This window comes from Gracilinanus agilis, chromosome 5 (assembly GCF_016433145.1).
Source record: "Gracilinanus agilis isolate LMUSP501 chromosome 5, AgileGrace, whole genome shotgun sequence".
Lineage (NCBI taxonomy): Eukaryota > Metazoa > Chordata > Mammalia > Didelphimorphia > Didelphidae > Gracilinanus > Gracilinanus agilis.
The window spans coordinates 258,871,436-258,898,187 of NC_058134.1; the positions used below are offsets into that span (position 1 = coordinate 258,871,436).

The 26,752-nt window shown below is 36.6% G+C and overlaps 1 protein-coding gene across 2 annotated transcripts in view; it reads left to right on the top strand.

Annotated features, from left to right (window-relative positions):
- OSBPL8 (oxysterol binding protein like 8) overlaps nt 1-26,752 on the top strand; it is a 228,978-nt gene that overhangs the window by 178,958 nt on the left and 23,268 nt on the right. For both annotated transcript variants that reach the window (XM_044677819.1, XM_044677820.1), the window contains 11 exons: nt 1,051-1,135; nt 3,088-3,259; nt 7,042-7,279; nt 7,908-8,092; nt 10,633-10,714; nt 11,024-11,122; nt 13,625-13,721; nt 17,817-17,915; nt 22,429-22,526; nt 25,290-25,379; nt 26,440-26,576. In XM_044677819.1, the coding sequence (XP_044533754.1) occupies nt 1,051-1,135; nt 3,088-3,259; nt 7,042-7,279; nt 7,908-8,092; nt 10,633-10,714; nt 11,024-11,122; nt 13,625-13,721; nt 17,817-17,915; nt 22,429-22,526; nt 25,290-25,379; nt 26,440-26,576 (1,382 nt within the window). The remainder of the gene's footprint in view (nt 1-1,050; nt 1,136-3,087; nt 3,260-7,041; nt 7,280-7,907; nt 8,093-10,632; nt 10,715-11,023; nt 11,123-13,624; nt 13,722-17,816; nt 17,916-22,428; nt 22,527-25,289; nt 25,380-26,439; nt 26,577-26,752) is intronic.

The following is a 26,752-nucleotide window of genomic DNA, read 5'->3' on the forward strand; positions in this document are numbered from 1 at the left end:
TCTAGCAAAAAATGTGCCTGTTTTGTTGAAGCCCTGCCAGGCTTCCTTCCCAGATAAACTACCTTGGCTAAATCAGTAGTTCCTTTTGTCTCTGTTCAGTTGAGGATCTAATGATAGTTTGAATTGTCTTAACTGATAGAATTAGGTCTTGAAAAATCTTTTTGACTTCTAATACTTTCTGTTATGGAGAGGCAGCATAGAAGAGTGGAAAGAAGGCTGATTCTGGAGTCAGAAGACCTGGGTTCAAATCTCACGTCTGATGTTTGCTTACTACATGTGACCTTAAGACAAGTTTCTTAGCCTCTCTGGATCTACTTTCTTCGTTTGTACATTTCCAGCTCAAGTTTTAGGATCCTATGTGGAAATGACTTGGTACTATCTCTTGTGTTGTGTCACTTCTCAACCAATAAAAATGCTTTCTTTTCCTTTTCTGAAACAACAAATTAGAGTTTCTCTAATATGTTTTTAAAAACAAAATTTTCAGTTGTTACAAAATGAATCTTTATACCATCTTCAGCCCAGTTTAAAATTAATTTAACTCTTCTTTCCCATCCAATTTGTAACCATCTTTTTTCTTAATACATTAACACAGTTAAAGTATACTTAAAGACCTAGAAACTGTACAGTGTTCTTTATCTCATTATGTGGAGTACTGTGGAACTAGAATTTTAAGTTAAATTCACATTTTATTAACTTAGATGATCTTTGGAAGAATAAGTTGGGTTTCTTTTGGTTACAACTAGAGATAAAGTTGTCAGGATTTAGAAAACAAGTCACTTGCTATATTTATTATAAGAGATATATAAGATTGTAATAGAAAAAAAATTTCTTAATAATACCTGTTTGATTAAGAATGCTAAAATTCCAGGGGAAAAGATCACTTTTCAGTTCATGTTATTTTTGCATAATCTTGTTAAATTTGTAGGAAGCATTTTTTCATACATCATAAACTCCAAAAGTAGCATTCTTTACTTATTTAAGTAATAATAAACCATAAGAAGTTAAGATTGGTGTCATCTTACAATCCATTTGTGTTGCTTATATTTTAAGGGCCCAAAAGGTGAAGCAGTTGGATCTATAACTCAGCCATTACCTAGCAGTTACTTGATCATCCGAGCTACTTCAGAGTCAGATGGTATATACATTTTCTATTTTGATTTATCTGTAAGCCTTTTTTGTAAGATTTGTGTTTTTATAGAATTCATAAAATATAATAATTAAAAGCTGTTTAACCAGAACAACAATTACATTGTTAAACTGTAAAATCTGTTCATTTTATTTTAGACTATTGGTTTCATGCCACTTAATAGAGAAACAAGAAACAATCTCATAGGGCAGTGAACTAGCAAGCTAGAGTATCTTTATTTTAAATATTATCTTTTCACAAAGCTGAATTTCAAATGGTTAAAAAACAAAACAAGACTAATCTGAAATATGGAAGGTAGAATTGAGGAAACTAAGTCTTCGTAGGAAATTCTTTTAGAATAATACTTGACTCATTAAGCTAGCCTTAAGTTGTGCTAGAATAAATATATTTTACACACAAAAATACGGGGTGTTTATTTTAAATCTGATATGTCAACAACATCATGGTACTCAGGTAAAGTGTATAGCATGAGTCATGGCAGTCAAAAGAGCTAATTTCTTTATATGGTCTAACTACTACATTTACCTCAATTAGTAGTCTTTCCCAGCATTAGGGCAAAAAGTGTAATTAAATATCTGAGAGCTGGATGTTCTTTTTTTAAAAAGATTTTAAGTTTCATTATATTTTACAGTTTACAGAATTGTTTTGTATATTATTTCCCTTAACATATAGATATGTTACATGTAAGGTAAGCAGGACATATGTATAAAAATCAGGAGTTGGATTAGGTTACCTTTGAGCTCTCTCCTATCTCAAAATACGTAGTCCATTCCCTCTTGTATAGGTCCTCAAGTTTTGAGGACTTGTGAGGTGCCATCATTGCCCGTTTACACAGCTGATAAATGCAGAGCCCAGGATCAAGGCTCAGCTTTTCTAGCTCTGTCCCTAACCCAAGTCGAGTGCTCTTTCTGCTGTAGAATGTTGCCCCAGAGGAAAGCAACTATGTCTTCAACAGCCCCAGGGCACAGCATAGACTGTGGGAACCTTCCATATGCTATATTGGAAAAGTATAAAAACCAGGTGTGGAGCTAGCGTGTCTACAGAACCCTCTGTAACCTAAAATAAAGAACCTAGCTGGGAAAGGCCCAGGGACTGGCCTGCCATTTCCTGGCCCAGGAGCTTGTCAGTGATGTAGACTCTTCACTGTAAGATATTGAGGAATGGCTCAAAGCCTCAAGAGAGCTCAGTGACTCCTTGGCCAGGTCACTCAGTCAGTCTGCGTCAGAAGTGGTTCCTCCCACACCTCAAGGCCAGCTTTCTAGCCATTGTACAACATTGCTTCTCATGTGGAGGTATAAAGTTAGGGCACCCGTGCTGAAATAAACTAAGATAAAAGTAATACAAACTGTATCACATAGTTTTAAGGAAAAAATTTGCATTTTGTTAACTTAAGACAATGTCAGTTTCTCAGTAAAAAATAAATAGTATAATAGAATTTCATTTTATGTGAACACAAAACACATGAATTCAAATATTCAAGATTGGCAATTAGAAAAAAAAGCAAAAAAAAATACACAAAATAAACACTTTAAATTACATGCTAAATCCACTCCCATTTTCTCAAGCAGTGTAAAGTTTCAGCAGTTCGCCCAAGTCCCCCATTCTTGATCTGAGAAGCATTCGTGTGAGTCATTACATTGTTTTACACCAGATATTAGCCCTGTGCCAGTCTTTGTCTGGAGTTCTCCCTTGTAACAGGTTGTGGCTGCCTCAGAGCGGTGCTTCTCTTCGTTTCAGTAATGGTTATTAGTATTGGTCCCACAATGCAGGAGGAGAGATGCTGGTAGCTCTGAGAAGCCTTGAATAAGAATTGCATGTTAAATAATGGAGTCCCCTGTAAAGCGAGGCCTTATGCTTTGGTTTCTGGGGCAATAGTTAAATTGAAAGGGTTCTAGTCCTGGTATTTGTTTATTACACTAACTGTCTGTATATTCCTTTAGGCAGGTGCTGGATGGATGCTTTGGAACTGGCTTTGAAATGTTCCAGTCTTCTTAAACGTACAATGATCAGGGAAGGGAAAGAACATGACCTGAGCATATCATCTGAAAATTCACACGTGACCTTCTATGGCTTACTACGTGCTAACAATCTCCACAGTGGCGACAACTTCCAGTTAGTAGACACTACCACTGGGCTTGGCAGTCTTATGAAAAGTAGTGGTGTTCCCTGGGCTGGTGGAGAGATGTAACGGTTTTACTTTCATATGAAATAGGACCAAACATTTGTTTGGCTGCTGCTGTAAAGCGGAGTCTGGATGGGTGACCCAGATCTTTGTTAATGATAGGAAGAAAGCAATGATATTGCTTCCTGCTACATCCCAGTATTTGTCCTGATACCATCTAACTCCTCTTTTTAGTAATAAATTCTTTCTTCAAAGACAAAGAATATTCCACTGTTCTCTTCTCCATGAGGTCTAGGCTAAAGGATCTTTTATACTTGCTGTATTTGATTTGACAGGGTTTTTTTTTTTTGTATTTATATTTTTATTCACTGAAATTTTGTTTTTCTCTGTAGTCTTGCAATCCAGAATTATGTTAGAGAGGCAGAGTACCTGGGCTTGAATCCTTGCTTTGCTACTTTTCCTACCTGTCTGACCTTGGACAAGTTTTTGAAGCTTCACAAACCTCAATTGTTCATCTCTGAAGTGAAGGGTTGGACTGGCTGATCTCTAAAGTTCAAGTCCCAAATCCTGTGATAAGAATACTTTTATTTTATTACCTCCTTTGCAGGATTTTTGTGAGGAAGATTTTTTACAAACTTTAAAGCATTTGTTTGCCCTCTTCCACTCACCATCTTTGTAACATCGAAATGACTTTGGGCTCCTGCAGACTCTGCCACTACCAGTGTATTACCAAAAGGTCCCTTCAGACTGGAACTGTTTGATGAATGGGTCTGGAAATGGGCTTTATGTCTCTCTGTTGTCCTAAGATCATCAGTCCAGTTCACTAAGTCCATCGCCAAGTTGGTTCTCTACCAGGTGATGAATTTTTCAGCTATAACAACTCTCAAACTGACTCCTAAGTTATAGAGGGGTTGTCATCTGTATCAGCAGAAAAGGATCCACAACAACTGAAATACAGATCTTTGAAGTGTATATAAATGTGAAGAAGATGATGATGATGATAATAATAATAAGCCCCATGGTACCAGAGTGCAGGAATGAGGAACTTGTTTCAGGATACAATAGTTGCTAGCTTCTCTCATCAGGATTTGTATCCTAAAATTAGATATTTAAATGGCTTTGAGCTGCATAATTTTTTTCTGTATTATAGGTATTCTTTAGAAGTTTATCAATGAGTTTTTCTATCAGGTTTCTTTATACATTTTGTTTTCAGTTGTCTACTTTGCATATTATTGTCTTTTAATCTTTCATGGCTCTGTGATTTTATTTCTATGGATATTCATGAGTTGCTATGACTAAAATACTTCATTTGATGGTCAGATTTCTGGTGATAAAATTCTGGTTCTAACTGAGTTGTTCCTTAAATGACAAAAATACAAAGTCTTGCTAGTCCCATACTCAAAATATTTCCGTCTTCTTTGGATCTGCCAGAGTTTGAATATTCTTGATACAGCATTTTACAGTCCAGGGTTATCTCCATGAGGCACTGAATCGAAATTTAGTGGAGGAAGTCTAGAATAATATTGAAACAGTTCCCTAGACTTTAAGAATCTATTTCTTATTTTGATAATGTAGCAAATAAAGCTCTCAAAATTATCTTTTAGAAAAAACTTTCAGAAATATTTAGTAGCATTTTTAATGCAGTGTGTTATAACACTTGTGTTTCCTTAGGATATTGCATATCATTGAGTCCTCAGTTTCTTCATCTCTAAAATAAGAAGTTTGAATTAGATGTCTTTTAAATTTTCTTGTGACTCAAAAATATATATGTGGTATTTTTCCCTTGGACTTTTTTCTCTTTAGGCACTTATTCAGTTTAGTAACTTGAGTTCTCACTATGGAATAATTTTATTTCTTGTCTTAACTATTTTGATTTAATATTGAGAACTATGAAACTTATCAGCCGTGTTTGACTGCCATTATAATAATACCTTACAGTTATTATGATATTGCCAACTTTATCAAATGATAGTTAATTATTCTCTCTTCCTCTTGTCCCTGACATATCCACATGGCTATTCAAAAGGCACTATTTAAAGCCAACAATAGCAAATAGATATGTCCAAAAATGAGGTGGGCTGCCCCATAAGGCTTCAGCAGGAAACTAAGACCAATTATCAGGATGTTGTAGTAAGGATTCATGCTTCATGTTAGAATGTTAGACTAAGAACTCTTTCCAATTCTCAGAGTCTGTGACTACCAAACGTCTCTTTTTAGAAGCCTGAATGTTAAAGTTTTGTATAGTTGGAAAAGTGCCAAACCTGTTTTAAGCTACCATATTAGCCCGAATATAGTGTGACTTCCCCCCCGCCCCAGTATGTACCTTTGAAAGTCGCATTCACACTATATTTGAGCACTTCCAGCTTTGAAAGTCGTGTATTGTGTGCCTCAGCATACATAAAAAGCTCAGCTGTCTCCTGAAGCAGATGGGAAATGCTGACTAAATGCGTGTTTGTTTTGATATTCCATCAAATGTCATCATGAATACTAAAGGCGCCAAATCAGTGTTGATTAAAATGACGGAAATGAAAAAACTAGAATGACTGGGATGCTTGCAGTCACAGCTGATGGGCGAAAACTGACTTCTTATGTAATTTTAAGGAATAAAACATTAGCTAAGGAAAAGTTGCCATCAGTAGCGATCTTTCACGAGCAGAAAAAGGGAGAGATGAACGAAGAACTTGTGTTAGAGGAGTCTGGCTGGCTGTGTTACTGCATCAGAGAGGAAGGCTCGTATCACTGCGGTCAGGGGCCGCCTAACTGAAAATGTGAAGAAGAGAATTGCTGAATGGGCTGAAGTGAAATGGACCGGGAGGAACAACATCACAATTACAAGTGTTAGATGTAGTCACTCATAAGCTATTCAAAGATCATTTGAAGAAAGAATATAACGTGTGGATATTGGCCAGAAACCATAAATTTACTCCATGGGGAAAAATAAAGAAACCTTCAGTCACTGTACTAGGGAATTGGATCAGAACCACTTGGGACAAAACCTCCACCAAGTCCATTGTGCTTGGATTTTTAAAACGTTGTATATCAAACAGTATGGATGGTAGTAAAGGCGGGTTTTGTGGGAAGAATAGGGTGATGACGATGACTCGAATGATGTTTCCACTTCGGGAGATGAGGCAGTAGAAAAGGAAGGAGAATATGATTAAATATTGGAAGGTAGTTTCTCACAAGTATCTATAAAAGTAATACATATTTAATAAAAGTGTTGGCATTAAAACTTCCTTAACTTGTTTTAGGACCTTGAAAAAACTAGGAATATAAAGTGCCTGCATTATCATGAATTGAGACAGTTGTAATTTAAAAGGAGAAAATAAAATGGGTATTTCCTCTTTCTAGTTACCCTTCGAAATACTTGGGATCACATTATATTCGGGGTCATATTATACTCAAGCTAGTACGGTATCTAAAAATGATAATAATAATGATAATGATAATAATTATAGCAGCTAGTATCCTTACAGCAACCCTGATAAGTAGGTGCTATTATCCCCATTTTACAGTTGTGGAAAGTGAGGCAAACCTAGGTTGAGGGACTTGCCCAAGGTCACACAGCTGGTAAGTGTTTGAGGCCAGATTTGAACTCAGGTTTTCCTGATTGCAGGCCCAGGACTTTATGTACTTGTGTCACCTCAAAGGAGACAGATCCTCATCTACCCCATGTGTTTTATAATTGATTATTAAAAAGAGATGGCAGAGCTTTCTCTTTGTCAAAAATGAAACTTTTCCCCCCTTCTTTACTTGTACTCTACTACTGCAGATTAAATGACAGTGAAATTGAACGACAACATTTTAAGGACCAAGATATGTACTCTGACAAATCTGATAAGGAAAATGATCAAGAGCATGATGAATCGGACAATGAAGGAATTGGGAAAAGTGAAGAAAGCGATACAGATACATCAGAAAGACAGGATGACTCCTACATTGATCCTGAGCCCACTGAAGTTCTGAAAGAAACAACGTATACAGAACAGGGCCAGGAAGAACTTGGAGAGGTAAGAGCCCATAGTTAGCAAACATTTTGGTTTGTAACAATCGGGGACTAAGTGAAGTTGGAAAATATGCTTACACTATCTGTCAGTCCTATGGCTTGTTTTTAATGAAATAAGCATTTGCATTATTTTATTTAATGCAAAAGTTCTACCTCTGTTAGTGTTACACAGCTCAGTCATTGGTAGAATAATTCAGGAAACAATTTTACCCAATGTTGTTTAAAATGAGTTTAAAATTTTCTTGCTGACATCAACAATATTGTATTGGTGACTGTGTTATTTAAGGCAAATAGTAAAAAGTATAAATAACCTTTTGTGGTTTTTCTCATATGTGTGTATGTATTTACATCATTCATATGTGATCCATTATTACATGTGTAATTCATATTAAAGTTAATGGAGAATGATTCACTATAAGAAATATATTTGTGTAATATATCTTAACTTTGTCAATCCTTTTAGTATTAACTTATTCTTAATGACATTTGTTTTGTGTACTTTAGTTAAAGCACTTCCATTTTAGAAGAATATTTTGTCTACTATACAGGGAGAAAATTTTCAAATATAAATGTTCAAACAACTTTGTTTTTAAAGTAAATGGAGTATTTCAAGAGTTTTATTATTATTGAAGGCAGGTGAGGCTTCTCAAACAGAAACTGTATCAGAAGAAAACAAAAGTCTTATATGGACATTACTGAAACAAGTTCGTCCAGGCATGGACCTGTCCCGGGTTGTTCTACCTACATTCATCTTGGAACCTCGTTCTTTTCTGGATAAACTCTCAGATTACTATTATCATGCAGATTTCCTCTCAGAGTAAGTGAATTCTTGTTTCTTAAAATATCAAATACTTCTTTATGTTTGAGTTAATTCTATGAAATGGTACTCTAAATGCTGCCTTTCTAAATAATCTGGTTATGAGACTACCATTATGTCTTCCCTCCCACACATATGGGGGATTTCTTCTGAATGCACAGAAAGAGCAGTATAATGAGTAATTCTGACAAGCAGGATAAATACCAGTAATATACCTAATAAAAGCAGAATCAAACCAACTTTTTAGACAGATTCATTTAAATAAAGGAGACCACAGGAAGAGATAAAAAGCTCTTGAAAAATATGGAGAACACTTTCATCATTGGTAAGGACCTTAAGACAGTGGTTGGAAGTACAAGGTAAGGAAATATACTTTCTGGTAGTTTTCTACTTTTAACTTTTCTTGCTAATTAGGTGCAAAGTTCAGTTATTTCTTCCTGTTTAAGAATGACAGGTGCTGTCAGTACCTTATTAATAGCAGTGCCTTGAGAGTAATAGCAGTGCCCAGGCTGCTAACCCTAGTTACAGATCTATTATTCTTAAATTAATTAACTTGACCATTGAATTCCTGTAGGTAGTAGGACTATAGCTGAATTCAATTTGAACAGCTGGACTAATTTGTCCCCTTTCTACCTCCTTGTAAAAAAAAAAAAAAACCCTGAAGAGTTCGTTATCATGCCATATGCCTCCCAAAGTCAAAGATATGCACCTTTACAGAATCACAAAATTTCAGTTAGAAGAGACCTCAGTGGCCATCTAATCTAGCCCGCATACAAAAGAAATCTCCACTCTAATAAACCCCAAAAGTCCTCTAGTCTTGACTTGAAGTTTTTTCAGTTGTTGAAAAGTGAACATAAGACTTCAGAAAATTGTGAGACTCTCCCTTTTCTTTCTGAAAGCTGTGCCTCCCTCTTAGTGCATCCTGGATCACATAAATTTTTTTGACTGCCACATCATACTCCTGATACATTGAGCTTTCAGTCACCTAACACCCCTGTCCTGGATCTTTTCTAAAACAACTACTATCAAACCATACCTCCCCATCTCAAATTTTTGAAGTTCATTTTTTGTACTGAAGTGAAAGGTTTTAATAAAACATTTATCCCTGCTGAATTAATTCTCATTAAGCCCAAGCTCTAGTTCATCAAGATCCTTTTGGATCCTGACGATTGGTTGTCTTTGCTGGCTTTCTCTTACCTGCCAGTCTGATGAACGCATAATGCATTCATTTAAGTCACGGATAAAAACTGAAGAGAGCCAAGTGTAGATTCCTCAGCTACTCTCTTGGAACACTTCTGCTGGGTTGACTTTGAGCCATTAACATCCAACCAGCTCTGAGTCCTGTGACCTGTCTTCTCCTCAAGAGTGCTGTGCCTGACACTTTATCCAGGCTTTTCCCAGCTTTCTCCTCATCTACTGATTTAGCAAAACTGAAACAGAAAAAGGAAATGAATAACCTGTTCTGGATGAGCCATGTTTGGTTCATGGTCACCATTTCACCAATCATCTCGTTAATGATCTGTTTTATAACATCATAATGCTCAGGAATTAAAGTCATGGGCTAGGGTTGTTAGATTCTTTTCTCTTATTTAAAAATCAAGAGAACACTCACCTTTCTTCAGTCTTGTGGTGCCTCCTACGCTCCATGATCTCGGAGCTAGGAGCAGTGACACCTGCCTGTCCTCTCAGTGCCCGAGTGTGTCGTCCTCTAGCCCCAGGGCCCGAGTCAGTCAGTGAGAACCAGGCAGTGGACTTCATGATAGTCATTCTTCTTGTCATTTCTACTGTCCACGTCCTTTGTAGAGAAAATGGAAATCAACCAAGAATTGAATCTTCTTTCATCAGTCCCAGCTAAGTCAAGCACTGGTCCTGGCCTTTCTAATTCTCTCCCAAGAGAACTTTAAAAAGGGCTAGGGCAGGGTCTTTATTTTCCAAGTAGGAACACCATTTTCAAAGAAAGCACTATTTTTGTTATATATACTCTCCTAAAGAGTTAACTGAAGTATAAAGAAGTTGAGATGGTATTTCCTTCTTTAAAGAATCGTGCAGGGCAACTAGGTAGCAGAATGGACAGAATGACAGACCTGCAATTGGGAAGACCTGGGTTCATATCTGGCCTCAGACACTTCCTAGCCTTGTGGTCCTGGGCAAGTTGCCTAGCTCCAGGTGCCTAGCTCTTACCCCCTTCTGCCCCTAAGATTCATTAGTGTTGATTCTAAGGCAGAAGGTAAGGGTTTAAAACAAATAATGCACACTATGTCTTTCAGTGATTTTCAATACTATTTATCAATTTTAATGTTCTCTTTTCTTGAATTTAGAACATCATTGTTAATAATTTTTGGATTGTCAGGTGGCTCTAACAGAATTGTTTTTTAAGCTACTTAAATGATTCTGGAAAGTAAGCTAATATAACCTTATTTTCTAATTATTTAAATATCATGCACATAATTTTTCATTATATACCCAATATAGTTGCTTAAATTTATAAATTAAAGAAGATTCACAATTTAGTCATGTCATCTACTTTTGTTACTTCTTAGGGCATCTCTTGAAGAAAATCCTTACTTCCGCCTGAAAAAAGTAGTGAAATGGTATTTGTCAGGATTCTATAAAAAGCCAAAGGTAATTTGCCTGTCATTGTTTCTTTATTGCTATAAAACTTTCCATTTAAAAAAAGAGGCTGCTTTATGTTCCTTGACATTTTTGTTATTGAACATCTTTGATTTACCAGAATATGTTTCTGCTTCCTAATGTGAAACCTGATTATGGTTATTAGCATCATTATTTTATATAATCTTGTATCAAGCAAGCTTATCATTAAATGCCTACCACAATGTGAAATGTCCTCTTTAGAAATAGTATCTACATGACAGACTTAAAAACCTGTCTTCAAGCTTATATATTATACATATTCTATTTCTTTTTCTTTAGGGATTAAAGAAACCATATAATCCTATACTTGGTGAGACTTTCCGCTGCCTCTGGGTTCATCCTAGAACAAACAGCAAGACTTTTTACATTGCTGAACAGGTATGAGCAACATATTTTACACAACAAAACTGACTTTGGCATCAGTGGGCAATTTTTGAAAGAACATTAGTGAAATTAATTTTTTTCTAATAGCATTTCAGCTAAAAAACTTTATGGATATTTGTTAGTAGACAGTCCTTTTACTTGTCTATGTGGTGAATGTAAGTTTCTTAAAAAGCACTACCACCACAACTGTGAAAGCTATTTAGTGAAAAATAAATATATAAATCTGTTTCCCAGTCTGGAAATTGGACGCATCATTGCTTGTCCAGTTTCTAGTGCTGACCTTTCAGAGATTGATTTCTCACTTCAGTTACTTATTGCTGTTGTAAAAAATATTCAAACATATCTCATATACTGTTTTTTTAAATAAAAGAATTCTTCTTATAATACTGCTTTCTCTGTACACAGACCTCAAGGACAGCGTGATAATAGAATCCAATACAATTTATTGTGTTTACATTGTAAAGAGTATTTATTGAGAAACTTATCAAAGCCCAAAATGTTTTGTTATTGTTTGAGTATTGTTCTTTACTGGGAAATACTGTTCCATACTCTGGTTGCTAGGTGGTACAGTGGTTAGAGCACTGTCTTTGGTACTCTTGTCCATCTTCAAATAATAGCTTTGTGACTCTGGGCAAGTCACCTGACTTTTCTGAATCTCAGGTTCCTCATCTATAAAGTGGACACGTATTGAAGACCTTAAAGTGCTACATATGTGCTAATTATATTATTGTTGTTGTTTTTCTAATTCTCTACTTTTTGGGGTAGTTCCTATCATCTTTAGACTTTTAATGAAGGTTTCATTAAAGTTTTATATAAATTTATTTTTAAAAATAAGTAAATATATTTTTGCTGAGTGAACTTTATGTTTATAGGGATTATTCTGTGTAAGTAAATTACTATTTCCTAATTTATCATTTTGTAAAGACCAGAATTTTTATTTTATTTCTTTTCCTGTTGCTACCATTCTGCTTCATGCCCTCAACACCTTAGGTCTTGCCTACCTAAGTAGAGACTCCTACCTGATCTTTCTTATCTTCAGCCTCCAAGACTGGTATCTCTAAAGCAGTCTTGATTGTATCATTCCTTTGATCAGAAATCTTCAACAGCTCCCTTTTTCTTACAAAATCTAAAACTTTAATCTGGCACACAATATACTTTCCATATTCCAATGCTAGTCAATATTTAATCCCATTTAATTTATTGAACCCTTAACTCCCAGGTTAATTAATGCACTTATGGTAACATGAATTTATCTCGAGCTTTCTTTCTTTGATACTTTTTAAATGAAATTTTCTCCTTGCCCTTCCCTAGCCTTTTCTGCTCATTCAAATTCTGCTCATCTCTCAGAACTTGACTCAGATCCTTTCTTATCTTTAAAGCTTTCCCAGATGACTCTAGCCCATTGTCATCGCCTCTCCCAAACCCCATTTAGTCCTGCTCCTTTTGTTGTAATAGTTGTAATTTACCTATTATACTTACATTATGTGTAATCTATTACGTACTATTTTACCTCTCATACTGTTATATAAAACCTGCTATTTATCATGTATTGTTATTTAACATTGTATAAATCTGTCTTGTTTTTTAACTAGACTATTAATTTTTTGGACGAAGAGCCATATCTTTATATTTCTTTGTATTCCCATTAGTGCTTAGCAGGATGTCTTATACATAGTAGGTATTTAATTTAATGTATGTTTGCTTATTCCTAAGTAGACCTATTTTGTATTTAATTAAAAGCTAATCATGTTTATGCCCCCATTCATCCATTCACATTATGCTTATCAAATTAACTATCCATTGGTTATTACCTCGTATTGTCATGAGTGTAGTGGATGCTTTGGAGGTACCATGATGAAGTGAGAGGCAGTATGTCAGAGTAAATAATGAGTAGATTTGGAGTCAGAGGATTTAGTTTCAAATTCTGGTTCTACCACGTAGGTGTGACTGGACAAATCACGTAACCTTTTTGTATCTCAAATTCCTCTTCTTTAAATGAAGAAAATAGACTCAGTTTTCCTTAGCAAATATAAGATCCCTTCTCCTGAAATCCCACAAATCTACAGCAGAGGAATGTTGTTTTCTGGCACTGATTTCACTTCAAGAAGCAGATAATGCGCATGATTTTAAAGTAGGGAGAAAGGGAGATGTAGCAGAAAGAGCAAAGTTAGAAATCTTAAGCCAGTCCTCGCTCTTCTTTTTAATAATTGGAAGACCTTGAGTTAAGAGTCACTCCACAACTCTGGAACTTATGTGGTTTAACTCAGTAATGGCCAAGGTTTCTTCCCATCTTTAATCTTCTGTTATTCTAAGCAGGTGTAAGTTCAGCAATATTCCTTGAAAATTTGAACCCCAGTTTTTATACATGGTCTCTTCAGTTTTTTCTCTTGTGAATGTCTTTTTTAGTGTACTCATTTGGAGTTAACAAATAAATTTAAGATGATACAGCATAGTAATACTTGTTTATATTATTATTTTTCCTGTTGTGTTCAATAGGTGTCCCATCACCCACCTATTTCTGCCTTCTATATTAGCAACCGAAAGGATGGGTTTTGCCTTAGTGGTAGTATCCTGGCCAAGTCCAAGTTCTATGGTGAGTTTGTATTCAACTTTAGCTAGTTAGAATTTGATTGTCTTTCATGTCCTAAATTTCTTTGTATAGTTTCTGTTCATTTCATCCACCAAATTTACTTGGATGACAAGCATACCTTTGGAGCTGATTTTTTCAGTTCACAATGGAGTTATGACCCTGTTGTGTAAGAATGGCCCTCGTGCAGTTATAAGCTCTCTACCAGCACTCTAGGACAGGTAGTGAGCAGCACTCTTCCATCTCCACTTTTGTCAGGTTGTGGCTTCTGTATAAATAGAGAACCTTGATCCAAGGAGAGCTTAGCTGACCTGACCAGAGAAAAATAATTTAAGTGAATAAAATGCCTTCCTAAAGGGGAAGAACTCCCCAGTTTCAGAGGAGAGGGGGATGGATTAGGCTTATAGTTACCTCAGGTTTGAGGATAAGAAAGCCAGTCTGGGGCTTCTGCTAAGGATGCAACTCCAATCTCTTCTTTCCTCTTCCTCTTCTTATGGGATAGGGTATTTGGGTACTGAATAATAGAGGAGAGGAAGAAGAGTTACTACTCACTGAGCTGTCTAGTGGTCTTGGGCCCATGTCCTCATCCTAGTGCCTGCTTTGCTAAATGTCGGTTGATTTGATTCTCTATAGAGTTAAGTAACTTGAGAAACCTTCATAGATCATCAGATAGTTGACAATTGTTGATATTTATCATTAGAATTCCCCTCACTTATTGTCTGGACTAGATGTTCACCGAAGTTCCTTCCTACTCTCAAATTCTGTGATTCTGTGAATTTTAGATACTTTTAAAGGGGTGAAATGTGATTAGATCTTTGTTCATAGGCCGCCGATTTTAAAATATTCGATAGAATTTTTTACATCTCTTTTGTTTTCTTATAAATCAGTGCCAGAGGAAGGAAAAGTATTATTCAGAGATCTTAACCATGATATCGGGAGATTTAAGGCAAGCAAGAAACTCTCTATGAGGGATCTTTTAAACCTGTTTTTCTCTCTGAAATAGGCAAATGAAAACTATGTATAATAAAACAGTTTTTCAGCAAATAAATGTTATAGATTAGATATATGGAATTGGGGGTTATTAATAGATTAGAATAAGTTAGACTTATTTTTTTTAAAAAAACCAAAACCCTTAAGTTTTTAATATTTCATCTAGAAAATATTGTGTTAAATTATATGGCACTCTGGGTAAATAGATATTGTTACTTAGTTTGGTAAGGAGGAATAACTAAGTTCTAGTAGCCACAAATTGGGAATTAGGTCAGGTTAATTTTTCTTTTCCAGTTAGGGGATGAAATGACCAATAATCGAGGAAAAATCCCTAAAGTGGGAATGTGATCTGTAGCTAGGAATTATAACTCCCAGCCAGCATACACACTTCTGGTCTCTTTGAGTGACCTTAATATCACACGCAGGAGGCAGAGACATCAGTGAGACTGTCATCCTGGTCTAGGGGTGAGTTCATGAAGCGCTAAAGTAGAGTGCAATAAGACTGGAAAGACAAATGAATGAGAGAAACATTTCACAGGTAGAATAGAAAAAAAAAAACCCAAAACTTGCTGGCACATTGGATATACTGCAGGGTCAGGGTTGGGGGAAGAAGAAAAATCCACAGCTGTGTTTCAGGATCAAAAAGTCATTGCAAATAAGATAGGTCATCATCTAACCATTGACTTTTGGGGGGAAGTTTTTGTGGAATGTGCTGGTTCAAGGTGTCTCCAAATTCATGTCTTATTTCTATAACTGAATTGATTCAGTATATCAAGGGAAAATAGGGTCTATTTCTTAAAGTAAGGAATAGTTGTATTCAAGGAGATCCTTTGTCTTAGGGCTTAAAATCCTTCCCAAACAGACTGGTGGAGAAGATTAATCTTGAATCACTAGAAAAAGATTCTTTCACAGCAGTGAAAAGCATTTAATCAGTGTCCACATATGCTTTGCTTATGTCAAGAGAGCTTCCAGACAATGAACTTGCCCAGTAAGAGTTTTTATAGATATGATGGAAATATATAGTGTGAGACAGATGTAAAAACAACTATATAGGAAATATGCTCTTAGAGAAATATTGTTTTAAGGGAAAAAATATAGTGTATATAACATAGATTAACATGTAACTTAATCTATAGTATAGTGGAAATAAGAAGAAAATTTTCCAACCTATAATTTAGCAACAGCAAACGTTTAACATGTACTTACACTGTTTTTGGTGCATGGATCCAAAGATGAAACAAGAGCTGCTCCCTGCCCTTGAGAAGCTTACAGTCTAATGGAGGGAGAGGAGTTAGATATGTACACAAATAACTTGTACCAAGTAGAATGTTAAGTGCAAAAATGGAGGACCAGACAGTCGGGAGGAAAATTGTCGGGGAAAGCAGGAAGCTTCTATGGAGGAAGTGGCCCTTGTATTGGGAGTTCCAAAGAAGGGAGATCTATGAGCAGCCAAAGACTGGTGATAGGAGAGGCAGAGAAGGAGCCCTTCTAGGAAGAGGTCAGTATGAGCAAAGCAGGCAGGTGAAAACATGTCAGTGAGTAAGTTTTTCTGAAAATGAAATATATGAAAGAGAGTACTATAAAGTAAGTCTAGAAAGCTGGATTAGGGATAGCTTGTGAAGGACTTTGAGAGCTAACATAAGGCATTTCTTCGACAATGGGAAAAACCACCAGAAGTTTCTGGGTATTCGGTACCATCAGCGTACCATACCAAGAAGTTAAAGCAGGATCAGGCTTTGTTAGTACTTACGTGGAATACCTCTTGGAAACACAGGGGGCTGTAACAGGCTTTTTCTTGAGAAATAACATGGTCCAGGAGAAGGAGTGCCAGATTAGATTAGAGGTAGAAGATTAAAGTTTCCATCCCAGCTCCGTAGCTTCCAACCTCTATGACCAGGGGCAAGTTCCATTGTCTATCTGGACTTCAGTTTTTCTCATCTATAAAAGTAAGGAATTGGTCTGAATGACATGTTCTGTCCCTTCCATCTCCAAACCTGTGATCCTATTAGTGGTGCATTTAATAAGATATCTCTGACAGTAGTATAAAGGAGAACTTAGTGAAGAGACACACAGGAGGCAGAGACATCAGTGAGACTGTCATCCTGGTCTAGGGGTGAGTTCATGAAGCGCTAAACTAGAGTGCAGTAAGACTGAAAAGGCAAATGAATGAGAGAAACATTTCACAGGTAGAATAGAAAAAAAAACCCAAAACTTGCTGGCACATTGGATATACTGCAGGGTCAGGGTTGGGGGAAGAAGAAAAATCCACAACTGTGTTTCAGGATCAAAAAGTCATTGCAAATAAGATAGGTCATCATCTAACCATTGACTTTTGGGGGGAAGTTTTTTTGGAATGTGCTGGTTCAAGATATCTCCAAAGAAAAGAAGAGAAGCTTTTTGAGTTGTAGGAGGCAAAAGGTCTGAGTATAGAGGATGAAAGAAGCTTGGAATCCAGCCTAAGATGACACACATAGAATATAATTGGCATACAATCTTGCCATGGAATAATTATGGACACAGAGAATTGGGTAAGCAGAAGCATTTGGAAAGATGTGCCAACCTTTTGCATTAAAAAAAAAAAAAAAAGAAAAAACAAAACCAAGTGTAAACCACCAAAACAAGTAGATTTTTGTGTGTGCTTTTGTGAAAGCTTTTGAATATTAATTACTAGTACAGGCTCAATGCTCATTTCTTAGATGCCTTAAGCAAAACTTGTCTCTGCTCTGAATGCTCCAAAGTCTACATCTGAGGGTTCCTAATGATATACTTGTAACCAAAGATGAGGTTTTGCCAGATGTTAGAGGTCTGTGTTTTTTATTTAAAGAATTCTTTTGCCTCTGTGCTTAGAAAATTTTCAATATAACAGCAAATATATTCTAGTGTTTTTATTGGCTTTAATCTTTATTTTACTTGTAGCACATCACTCCAAATATATTCAGCATTTTAAATCATTTTTGTGAGTCACATTTCAAAAGTGATTTCTAACCATCAACTTAGATACTGTTGGGAGACAGGAGAGAGAAATCAAGCTAGCCTAAATGATTTCCAATTATTATCTTGTAAGTAGATTTGTATTTACTTTGTATAATTATAACAAACTACTTCTTTCAGGGAATTCACTATCTGCCTTACTGGAAGGAGAAGCGCGCTTAACTTTTTTGAATAGAGGTGAAGATTATGTGATGACGATGCCATATGCTCATTGTAAAGGTAAATTTTTTAAACATTCAAAATCCAGTTAGATACTTTAAATTTCTGGAATTTTATATTTCAAAGATTGATAAAATTATTAGTCTGGTAAGTATCATCTTGCTTAAAAGCATCCTGGAGTTCATAAACTCGGTTTTGAATTTCTTGCTATCACCTGCTGGCTACCCTAGCATTTAGAGCCAAAGGAGTTCAGCATCCACATATCTTTCTTGACATAAGTCCCACCTTTCAAAAGAGAAGTGAATTATACTGGTTCTGGGATGCAATTTCCCCCATTAATGCCAACCTTTCTGTACTGGCATACAGAAGTTGACAGATAACACGCCTCACCCCCTTGTGGTCTAGTGTCTGTTCCTCCCACTCTGCTGCTCTAAAAGTGTTCTTTCAGAAATTTTCAAAATGCTAAATCCAGGAACAGTTTTTCAGGCTGTTACTCCTTTTTCCCCCCTCTCCAGCATTTGATACTGTTCACTGCCCTCTTTGTGATACAATCTCCTCCCTTGGCTTTAGAGGGCCCATATTTTCTCTTGGTTCTCCTACCTTCTCAACTGTTTTCTTTTTTGCTTTCCTTATTCTCTCCTTCCTCACCTTTAATTCAGAAATCCCCCCAAATTTCTGGTGGTGTTTCTCTTTGCTTTCCTCTCATCTACTATTATAACTTCAGCTGTATTTTCTATGTGGATAACTTCAAAACATTCACTACTTGCCCTTGCCTTCCCTCAAAAGCTCTAGAATCATTTTTCCTTCTGGTTACTGGGCATCTATCTGGATATTAGTCTTTTAAAATACCAGTGTGATCACACTCCTACATAGTCAGCCACCTGTAGTGGCTCCCATTATAGGTCAGAGAAGGCTCAGATGATGCCTGGCATTTGGTATCTCCCATAATCTGACTCCAGTCTACTTTCTCATCCTTTGTTGATTCTCTGATTTTTACATAGCTTTTGTTCCCACTGAAAAACGCACCCACCCACAAGAAGTTACTGAACTATTGCTTTACAGTCCTTATGCAAACTTTTCTCCAGTTTTTTCCCCACTAGAAAATGCTCAGTGCTAATACTACTGCTTCCATGAAGTTCCCAAGTTGGAAACCTTCTCTTATATGTCTGATTTTGTGGCACTGTGTACTATGTACTGATGGAGCGCCTCATCTGTGTAACTGAGTCAGGAAGGCCTAAGTTCAAATGTTGCAGCTGATACTTAAATGTGTGCCTCTGAGGCAAGGAAGCCATTTGCCCTCTGTGTCTCAGTTTTTCTTTCTGTGAAATGAAGATAATAATAGCACCTGTTCCACAGGGATGTGATGAGTTATAGGTTAAGTTGTATAAAATGTTTTGCAAACCTTAAAGCACTTATACCAATGCTAACTATTATTATCCTTTTATGCATTTAACATTTTTTGATTTTTACTATGTTTTATTCTAATAGATTTTAAACCTTTTAAAATCAGGAACCCTGTGAGTTATTTTTGTATCTTTTCCAGCATTATCTGAAGTGAAATGGGCTGCTTTGTGTAATAGTAAATTTCCAAGTTTTGAGGTATTTAGAACATTTATTGGGAATGTAGTTGAGAGGATTCATGCATTGAGTGGATATGTGAAAATGATCTTTAAGCTAAGGTCTCTTCCAACTCATATTATTATTCATATTATGGTTCATTATTAAGTTGACATCAGAAGTAGTCAACTTTCTTAAAAATTAGGGAGTCCTTTTTTACTCTATATGCTTTTGTGTGGCTACTGATAAGAATACAAAATATAGATCCCTCTCTGATTAACTGTCACAGCTATTTGGAATACTGGTTGCTTATATAAGAAAAATGTTAATTGCTCAAAAATTACAAACTCCTGCCAAAAGAAATATTTTAAATTAAGCATGCTATCCTTTTGAGGAAAAATCCAACCAATTTTGGTTGTTGGTGATGATCATTATATAACTTCTCAGACACATCTTAGCTAGCAAAAGACCTTCCTTGGTTCAGTTAAGTAAACATTAATTAGGCATCTTTTGTGCTCAAGATGTTGTATTAGGCTTTAGGAATACAGGGATGAGAAACAGCCTAGGAGCCCTCCCACAGCTCATAGTATGGATGGGATGTTAGCAAAAGAAAACTCCAGCAGGATTGGAGGAGGAAGAATTTGTTTCAATCTGAGGGAATTGGAGAACGATTTTATTGGGTCCCTTGAGTTGGAATTTGCAAGAAGGAAAAGGGATTTTGTTAGTGAGAGATGTAGAAGGAGAAATATCTTCAAGATATGATGGGATTGCTTAGAGAAGAATTGCTAAGAGCTAAACACTCTTTAAAATTACCTTTTTCTCCACTCTTTTTGTAATTTTAGCTTCTCTTCTGTTCAAACTTAATCTACAAATGAAGAATTGACCTTTTGTGTTTCTTTAAACTCAGTTTGTAATACTGAAGAGATGTGGAGAGATCAACCTTTGCCCTGCTTTCAGATAATACTTCACTCAAAATTGATTGGATAACTGTCAACCTTTTTTAAAGGACTACTGAGAAGTTTGCCTAAATGAAGCTAGTCTATCTAGTGTTTAATAGTCATAATTCTCAGAGATAAACTAAATCCCTCATACAGCAGGGATTTTCTTTCTTGCCTTTTCTTTGCTTGCTTCATTCCTCAACAGAGGAACTGTTCAGCCAAGACTGCTGGTCACTATCTTCTTTGTAGCTTGCTTTTATATCACTTAAAGTATTATATTGCATCCTTAGCTTTTAAAACTTTTAAAAACGTTTCTAAGTTGAATAATCATATTACTTAGCCTTTCATCAGGATTTTTTCAAAGATTTAACCCTTTGGCTCTTCTTTGATATTTGTCCCAGGTTTTATGTCTCTTTTTGGTTATAAAATTCAGAACCAGAAATGATACTTTACTGCTAGTTAAAGGTACGAACAGTCCTGAGTATAAAAAGGCTACTAATTTGCTTCGGTTGCTTTTTATAATGCTTGCTTAAAGTTACCTAGTTATCTGACATGGATGTCTTTTTATCTGTGTTTTTACTCTGGCCTCTTTATTCCATGTTTACAAAATCACTACATCCTTTATTCATGTTTTTTCCCCCACACTTGATTTAGCTCTGTTATATTTCACTATATTTTTCTATTAATTCTTGTTTTCCAAGTTCGTTTACAATAATGATTTAGTCTTCCAGAGTACATGACATTAGGCTTAATCCTATAATGATACCTGGATTTTTAAGAAAAAATTAAGAATTTTTAATGCTTTGTGCTATGTTTAAGTCTCTGTCTGTCTCCATTCCCCACCCCAGCCTCCCATCCCCATCTCTGTCTGTTCCTCTTTCTCTTTCTCTCCCTTTTCTTTCTCCTCCCTCCATCCCCATTACTACTCTTTGGCTATGTCATCTCATTTATTTTAGAATAGAATTTGTTGTTGAGTCATTTCAGTTGCATCCAATTCTCCCATGACCCTGCTTTGGGGTTTTCTTGGCAAAGATATTAGAATGGTTTGCCATTTCTTCTCTGGCTCTTTTTTACAAATGAGGAATCTGAAGTTAAGTGACTTGCCCAGGGTCACCCAGCTAGTAAACATCTGAGGCCAAACTTAAACCAGGTCTTCCTATCTCCAGGTTTGGTACTCTATCCCCTGAGTCACTTTGCTACCCCTTAAAATAGAATAGAAATTTAGAATTAGAAAAGAACCTCAGAAATGGTCTATTTATTTGTGTATATATTTTATTTCTCCCTATGAGATCCTGAGCCCCTTCAGGGTAAGAACTATGTTTTATTTATCTTACTAGCACCTCCATTTTCTAGCTTAATAATATGCCTTCCGTATAGTGAGTACTTATTTAATGTTGAATTACTAAATTGAATATAATCCACTTTCCTTATAGATGAGGAAACTGAAATTCAAATTAAATACTCTGCTCAAGTTGGCATAGCTAGGTGGTGGAAGCATTAGCAGGAAAACTCAGGCCTCTTGATTTCTAGCCAGGGTTCCTCCCTTTGTGCTGATGTGTTACCACCTAATTATTTTGACTGGACCAAATGGCCAACCTGAGGGCACCATCCATGTTGCTTTCATGAAGCAAGCATGATGAAAAAGTAGTCACTGTGAATTACATTATTGCTAGAATGTAAAAAATGTGACATACTTTCAAAGCCTTAACATCTGGCAAGTCAGTGACTTAAGTCCTAGCTAATCAATAAGAGAGAGTCGTTTTCTATTAACGACTTTTTATTTTGAGGGTTGAAAGAGAACATGCTTCTTGTGGCACTGGTAAATTGTAATATTGGGTCAGACTGGCCTTTTTTGATCCATCGTGCTATTGATCTTTCATGGATGCTTAGGCTCAAAAGCTTTTGCTATGTTTTAATTAGAGTCTCTTTGACTTCTTATGGAATTATCCTACTTGTCCATTTGCTATGGAGGTAGATTTGGTTTTTACTCTGACTTGTTCTTTACAAAGGCATGTTACTGCTACATATCTTGTTCTCTTCGTAGTACACCCACATTAATTCATTTGTTTGTTTTTTAGGAATTCTCTATGGCACGATGACTTTGGAGCTTGGGGGAACTGTCAACATTACATGTCAGAAGACGGGATATAGTGCCGTACTTGAATTCAAATTAAAGGTCAGAAACAGGTGATGGGGTACAATAGACTGTGTCAGAGGTCGTTCTAGCTGTTGATATTGTACAAGTAACAGCCTGTGTGTGGTTCTCATTCCTGTGTCCTTGCTGCAGCCTTTGGTGTCATCTTCCTCCCCCTTAAACGCTCTCTTCTCTTTTGGTTTCGGGGGTACCACTCTCCTGGCTTTCCTCCTGCCTATCTGACCACTCTTCCTCCCTTTCTTTTGCTGGCTCCTTTCTTACTTCGATCATGTCCTCTCACCATGAGTGTTGCTCAGTCCTTGGCCCTCTTTTCTTCTCTCTATACTTGGTGATCTCATCAGCTCCCATGGATTTAATTACCATCATTATGCTGACGTTTCTGTAATCTCCCAAGTCCTGCCCCAACCTCTCAGCCTTCCTCAAGCCTCTCATCCCCAGTTCCCTTTCAGACAGCTCACATTTGATGTCCAGTAGACACCTTACCCTCTGAGTATCTAAGAAGAATCTCATTATCTTTTCCACAAACCTCCACCTGTGCTCTGTATTACTGTAGCTCTCTGGCTTGTTGCACCATCTCTCACCATCCACATCTAGTCTGTGACCAGTGCCTGTTCACTTCACCCTTGCACCACCCTTCCTTTAACATGGCCCCTTCTGTCCTCTGGCACAGCCACTGCCTCATCCAGTGCTTCAGCACTTCTTGCCTGGATGATTGCAATCATCTGCCAGCCTCAGGTCTCCCCCTGCCCCAGTCCATCCAGAGTCCACCAGAGGAAGACACATCTGAGCACGTCACTGAGCCGCCCTCTGCTCCACAAGCCCCAGCGATCAAATACAGAATGTTCTGCTCCTTCCTGCCTTTACTCCCTGACACATCCTCATCTGTCCAGTGTTACCTGCCTTGTGGCTAGTCTGTGAACAAGACACTTTGTCTCTCGGCTCAGTGTTTTCTCTGGCTGCCCTCCACGCCTGGACCTTTGTCCCTCCTCTGCCCCAAATACTGATCTCCTGGGCTTCCTTCAGGCCCCTCCAAATCCCACTTTCTACAGGAAGCAGTCTTCCCTCTGTTAATCATTTCCTATTTACCCTGTATGTAGGTGGCTTTACATAGATTTGTTTGCATGTTTCCCCTCCATTAGGCTGGTTTTTGCTTGGCACTTGGTAGGTGCTCAATAAATTGATTGATTGCTTATGGTTCTGAGTTCACCTGAGTAAGTCAATAAATCAAATACCCATGATTACCTCAGTGAGAGTCTCTCTCAGTTGGAATTGTCTGCAACCCATCTGTAATTTAGAATACAGGGGTTACAAAATTGCCTAGTGTGTCAGAAGTGACATTAGAACCCAGGTTTTTCTCAGCTGAAATCCAGCATTGCTTCTACTATGTGCGAGCAACAACAGCCACCAAAGTTCACTAACATTCTTGCTCTGGTCTGTAAATAATAATCGTTAAAATAGTCTGGGAAATAGAATCGTACTCGTTGGGCAAGCATGGGCTCAAATGCTACCCTTGACACTTAATAGCTGTGGGATGTTAGTTGGCTCCCTTAACTTCTGAGTCTCATATTCACTGTCTGTAAAATGGAGATAATGGTATCTGGAGTACTCACCTCACAGGGCTGATGTGAGACTCAAGTAAGAATTAAGCTCTTGGTGCTATCAAGTTTGATAGGTTATCCTTCTGCAGAAAAAAGCGGCCATTTGAATTTTTTGGTGTCAGAAGTGAATTTAAAATTTTTAAATCATAAAGCAGTTTCTGTTAGACATGTGAATATACTGGAGGGGAGCTGTGACTTGTATGAATAAGTACGGAGGTCTAAATGTATTGTAAATACATGTATAGTAATATCATATATGTACAGTAAAAAGTTTGAATTGAAAGGGTAAAGACCTTGGGACAAAGTGCTTTAAGAAAATTAGGGCATCGAAGTGGCCAGAGGAGGTGATAAAAATACTTTAAAAAAAATTTGAGGAGCAGCAGAGTGGCTCAGTAGATAGAAAGCCAGGCCTAGAGATGGGAGGTCCTGGGTTTAAGCCTGGCCTCAGATCCTTTCTAGCTGTGTTACCCTGATCTAGTCACTTAATCCCAATTTTTTTTTTTTAATCCTGGGTCTCCATTCTAGGAGCATAGGGCCACAACCAGTAGGCATTGGGACACACAGTCGCTCAGGGTCACCCAGCTGGGAAGTGTCTGAGCCCGGACTTGAACCTAGGACCTTTAGCCTCTAGGCCTGGCTCTCAATCCACTGAGCTAGCCCAGCTGCCCCTACTTTAGGTTGCAGTTTCTTTAGCAGATGTAGTTTTTACAGGGTGGGGTTGCTAGCCCCACGCCCAACCCTCCTCCTTTTTCATCCGGGCTAGGGACTATCCTTGGCCCAGGAGTGGTAAGGGTGGGCAGTAGGGGTCAAGTGACTTGCCCAAGGTCACACAGCCGGACTTGAACCTAGGACCTCCAGTCTCTAGGCCTGGCTCTCAATCCACTGAGCCACTCAGCTGCCCCCTAATCCCAATTGCCTAACCCTTATTCTTTTCTGCCTTGGAAAAAGTACTTCATATTAATTCTAAAGTGGAAGGTAAGGGTTAAAAAAAAATTGACTGTTCGGGCCATTATCTTTTAATTTTTTTTCCAGAGTCTGTGTCTATTTAGAATACTTTGTTATTTGAATTCATGTTACATGATATGAATGACTCCAAATCAACTATGAAGCCCCTTTGCCTGTGTGTCCATTGTTTTATGCACATTGTTTTAAAATGAACTAAATGTTTCTTTTCTTTTAAAAAAAGCCATTTCTAGGTAGCAGTGACTGTGTTAATCAGATATCAGGGAAGCTTAAACTGGGAAAAGAAGTGTTAGCTACTTTGGAAGGCCATTGGGTGAGTATCAACTTTTACAATACAGCTTTTTTAAAATGTTCAGAAAGAAAAGTAATTGCTACTTTTAAAAAATTCCTTTTATCTGACTGGCAGCAACCTTGATATTCATAAATACCCTCTTTATATTAGAAAGGCTAGCATGGCATTTTATTAAACAAACTGCATTTTTGTAATTCAGTTGATGATTTCTTTTAGAAAGAAACATTTAACTAAAAGGCTAAGACAATTTCCATAAAGCCTACATTTCTTTTAAGAAAAGGAAGAAATAACATTAAATCATAGTTCTGTAATCATCAAGATCATATAATGTTTTCATCTAGTTTGGTAAAGAGGAGCTAAAATGAATGAAAATCTATATGCACACTACAGACACACACATTATATATACACCTGGGCTTTGATTGTTATTTTGTGAGATTTTAATGTTGGTGCACTTTGCAGAGAAAATGAAAATGACTTGTGAGAACTCATCTAAGTGACTTATACAGCTGTCTAAAGATTTTAATAAGTCTAGTTATGTGTATAGCTATGTTTGAAAATGGAATTTTTAGATTTTTCTAATGGATACATTTTCTCCATAGATTATGCTTTGTTGTAGCATTGCTAAATTATGTTTTATTCTACTGTTGTTGCTAAAGAGCCATTTTTTCAGACTTTGATCATATTTGAAATTCATCCTTACATCTTATAAAATTATTTTGATTCGGTAGTTTTTAAACAGTGTATGTATTGTCTTTAGTCACTTGAAAATGATTTGAATTGCTCTAGTTTCAGTCACTGAGTTTGTTAGCAAATTGTAGATAATTGATCTATAACATTAGGAAAAGGGATTGTGGATAAACTTAAATTAATTTTAATTCTCAGAAGATTCAATAGTAAGAGGAAAACACCATGATATTCAAAGTTTAGCCAGTCAAATTTGAGAGAAGAGATATATTAGTAAATATGGGAAAAATGATCACATTACATTCTCTAGTAGCTGGCATTCAGTAACATTATAAATCTGTAAGAACAAAAAGGAAGTTTAATGATAACCCAAGTTTTTATTTTTTAAAAACAGGATAGTGAAGTTATTATTAATGATAAGAAGACTGATTCTTCAGAGGCTTTCTGGAATCCAACTAATGAAATTAAGCAGCGGAGACTAATAAGACACACTGTAAAATTTGAAGAGCAGGAACCATTTGAATCAGAGAAGTAAGTAGACTTATTTTCAGGTAAAACTTAGTTATTTTTGGCTTGACTTGGGATTTCATGGGCCTAGTTAAATCCATGTAAGTAAATTTCTAACTACTAATGTAGCTCAACAACTGTTTTACAGCTTATATAGTCTAACTTGCATGACAATCAGAGATAAAGGTCACAGAGCCAGG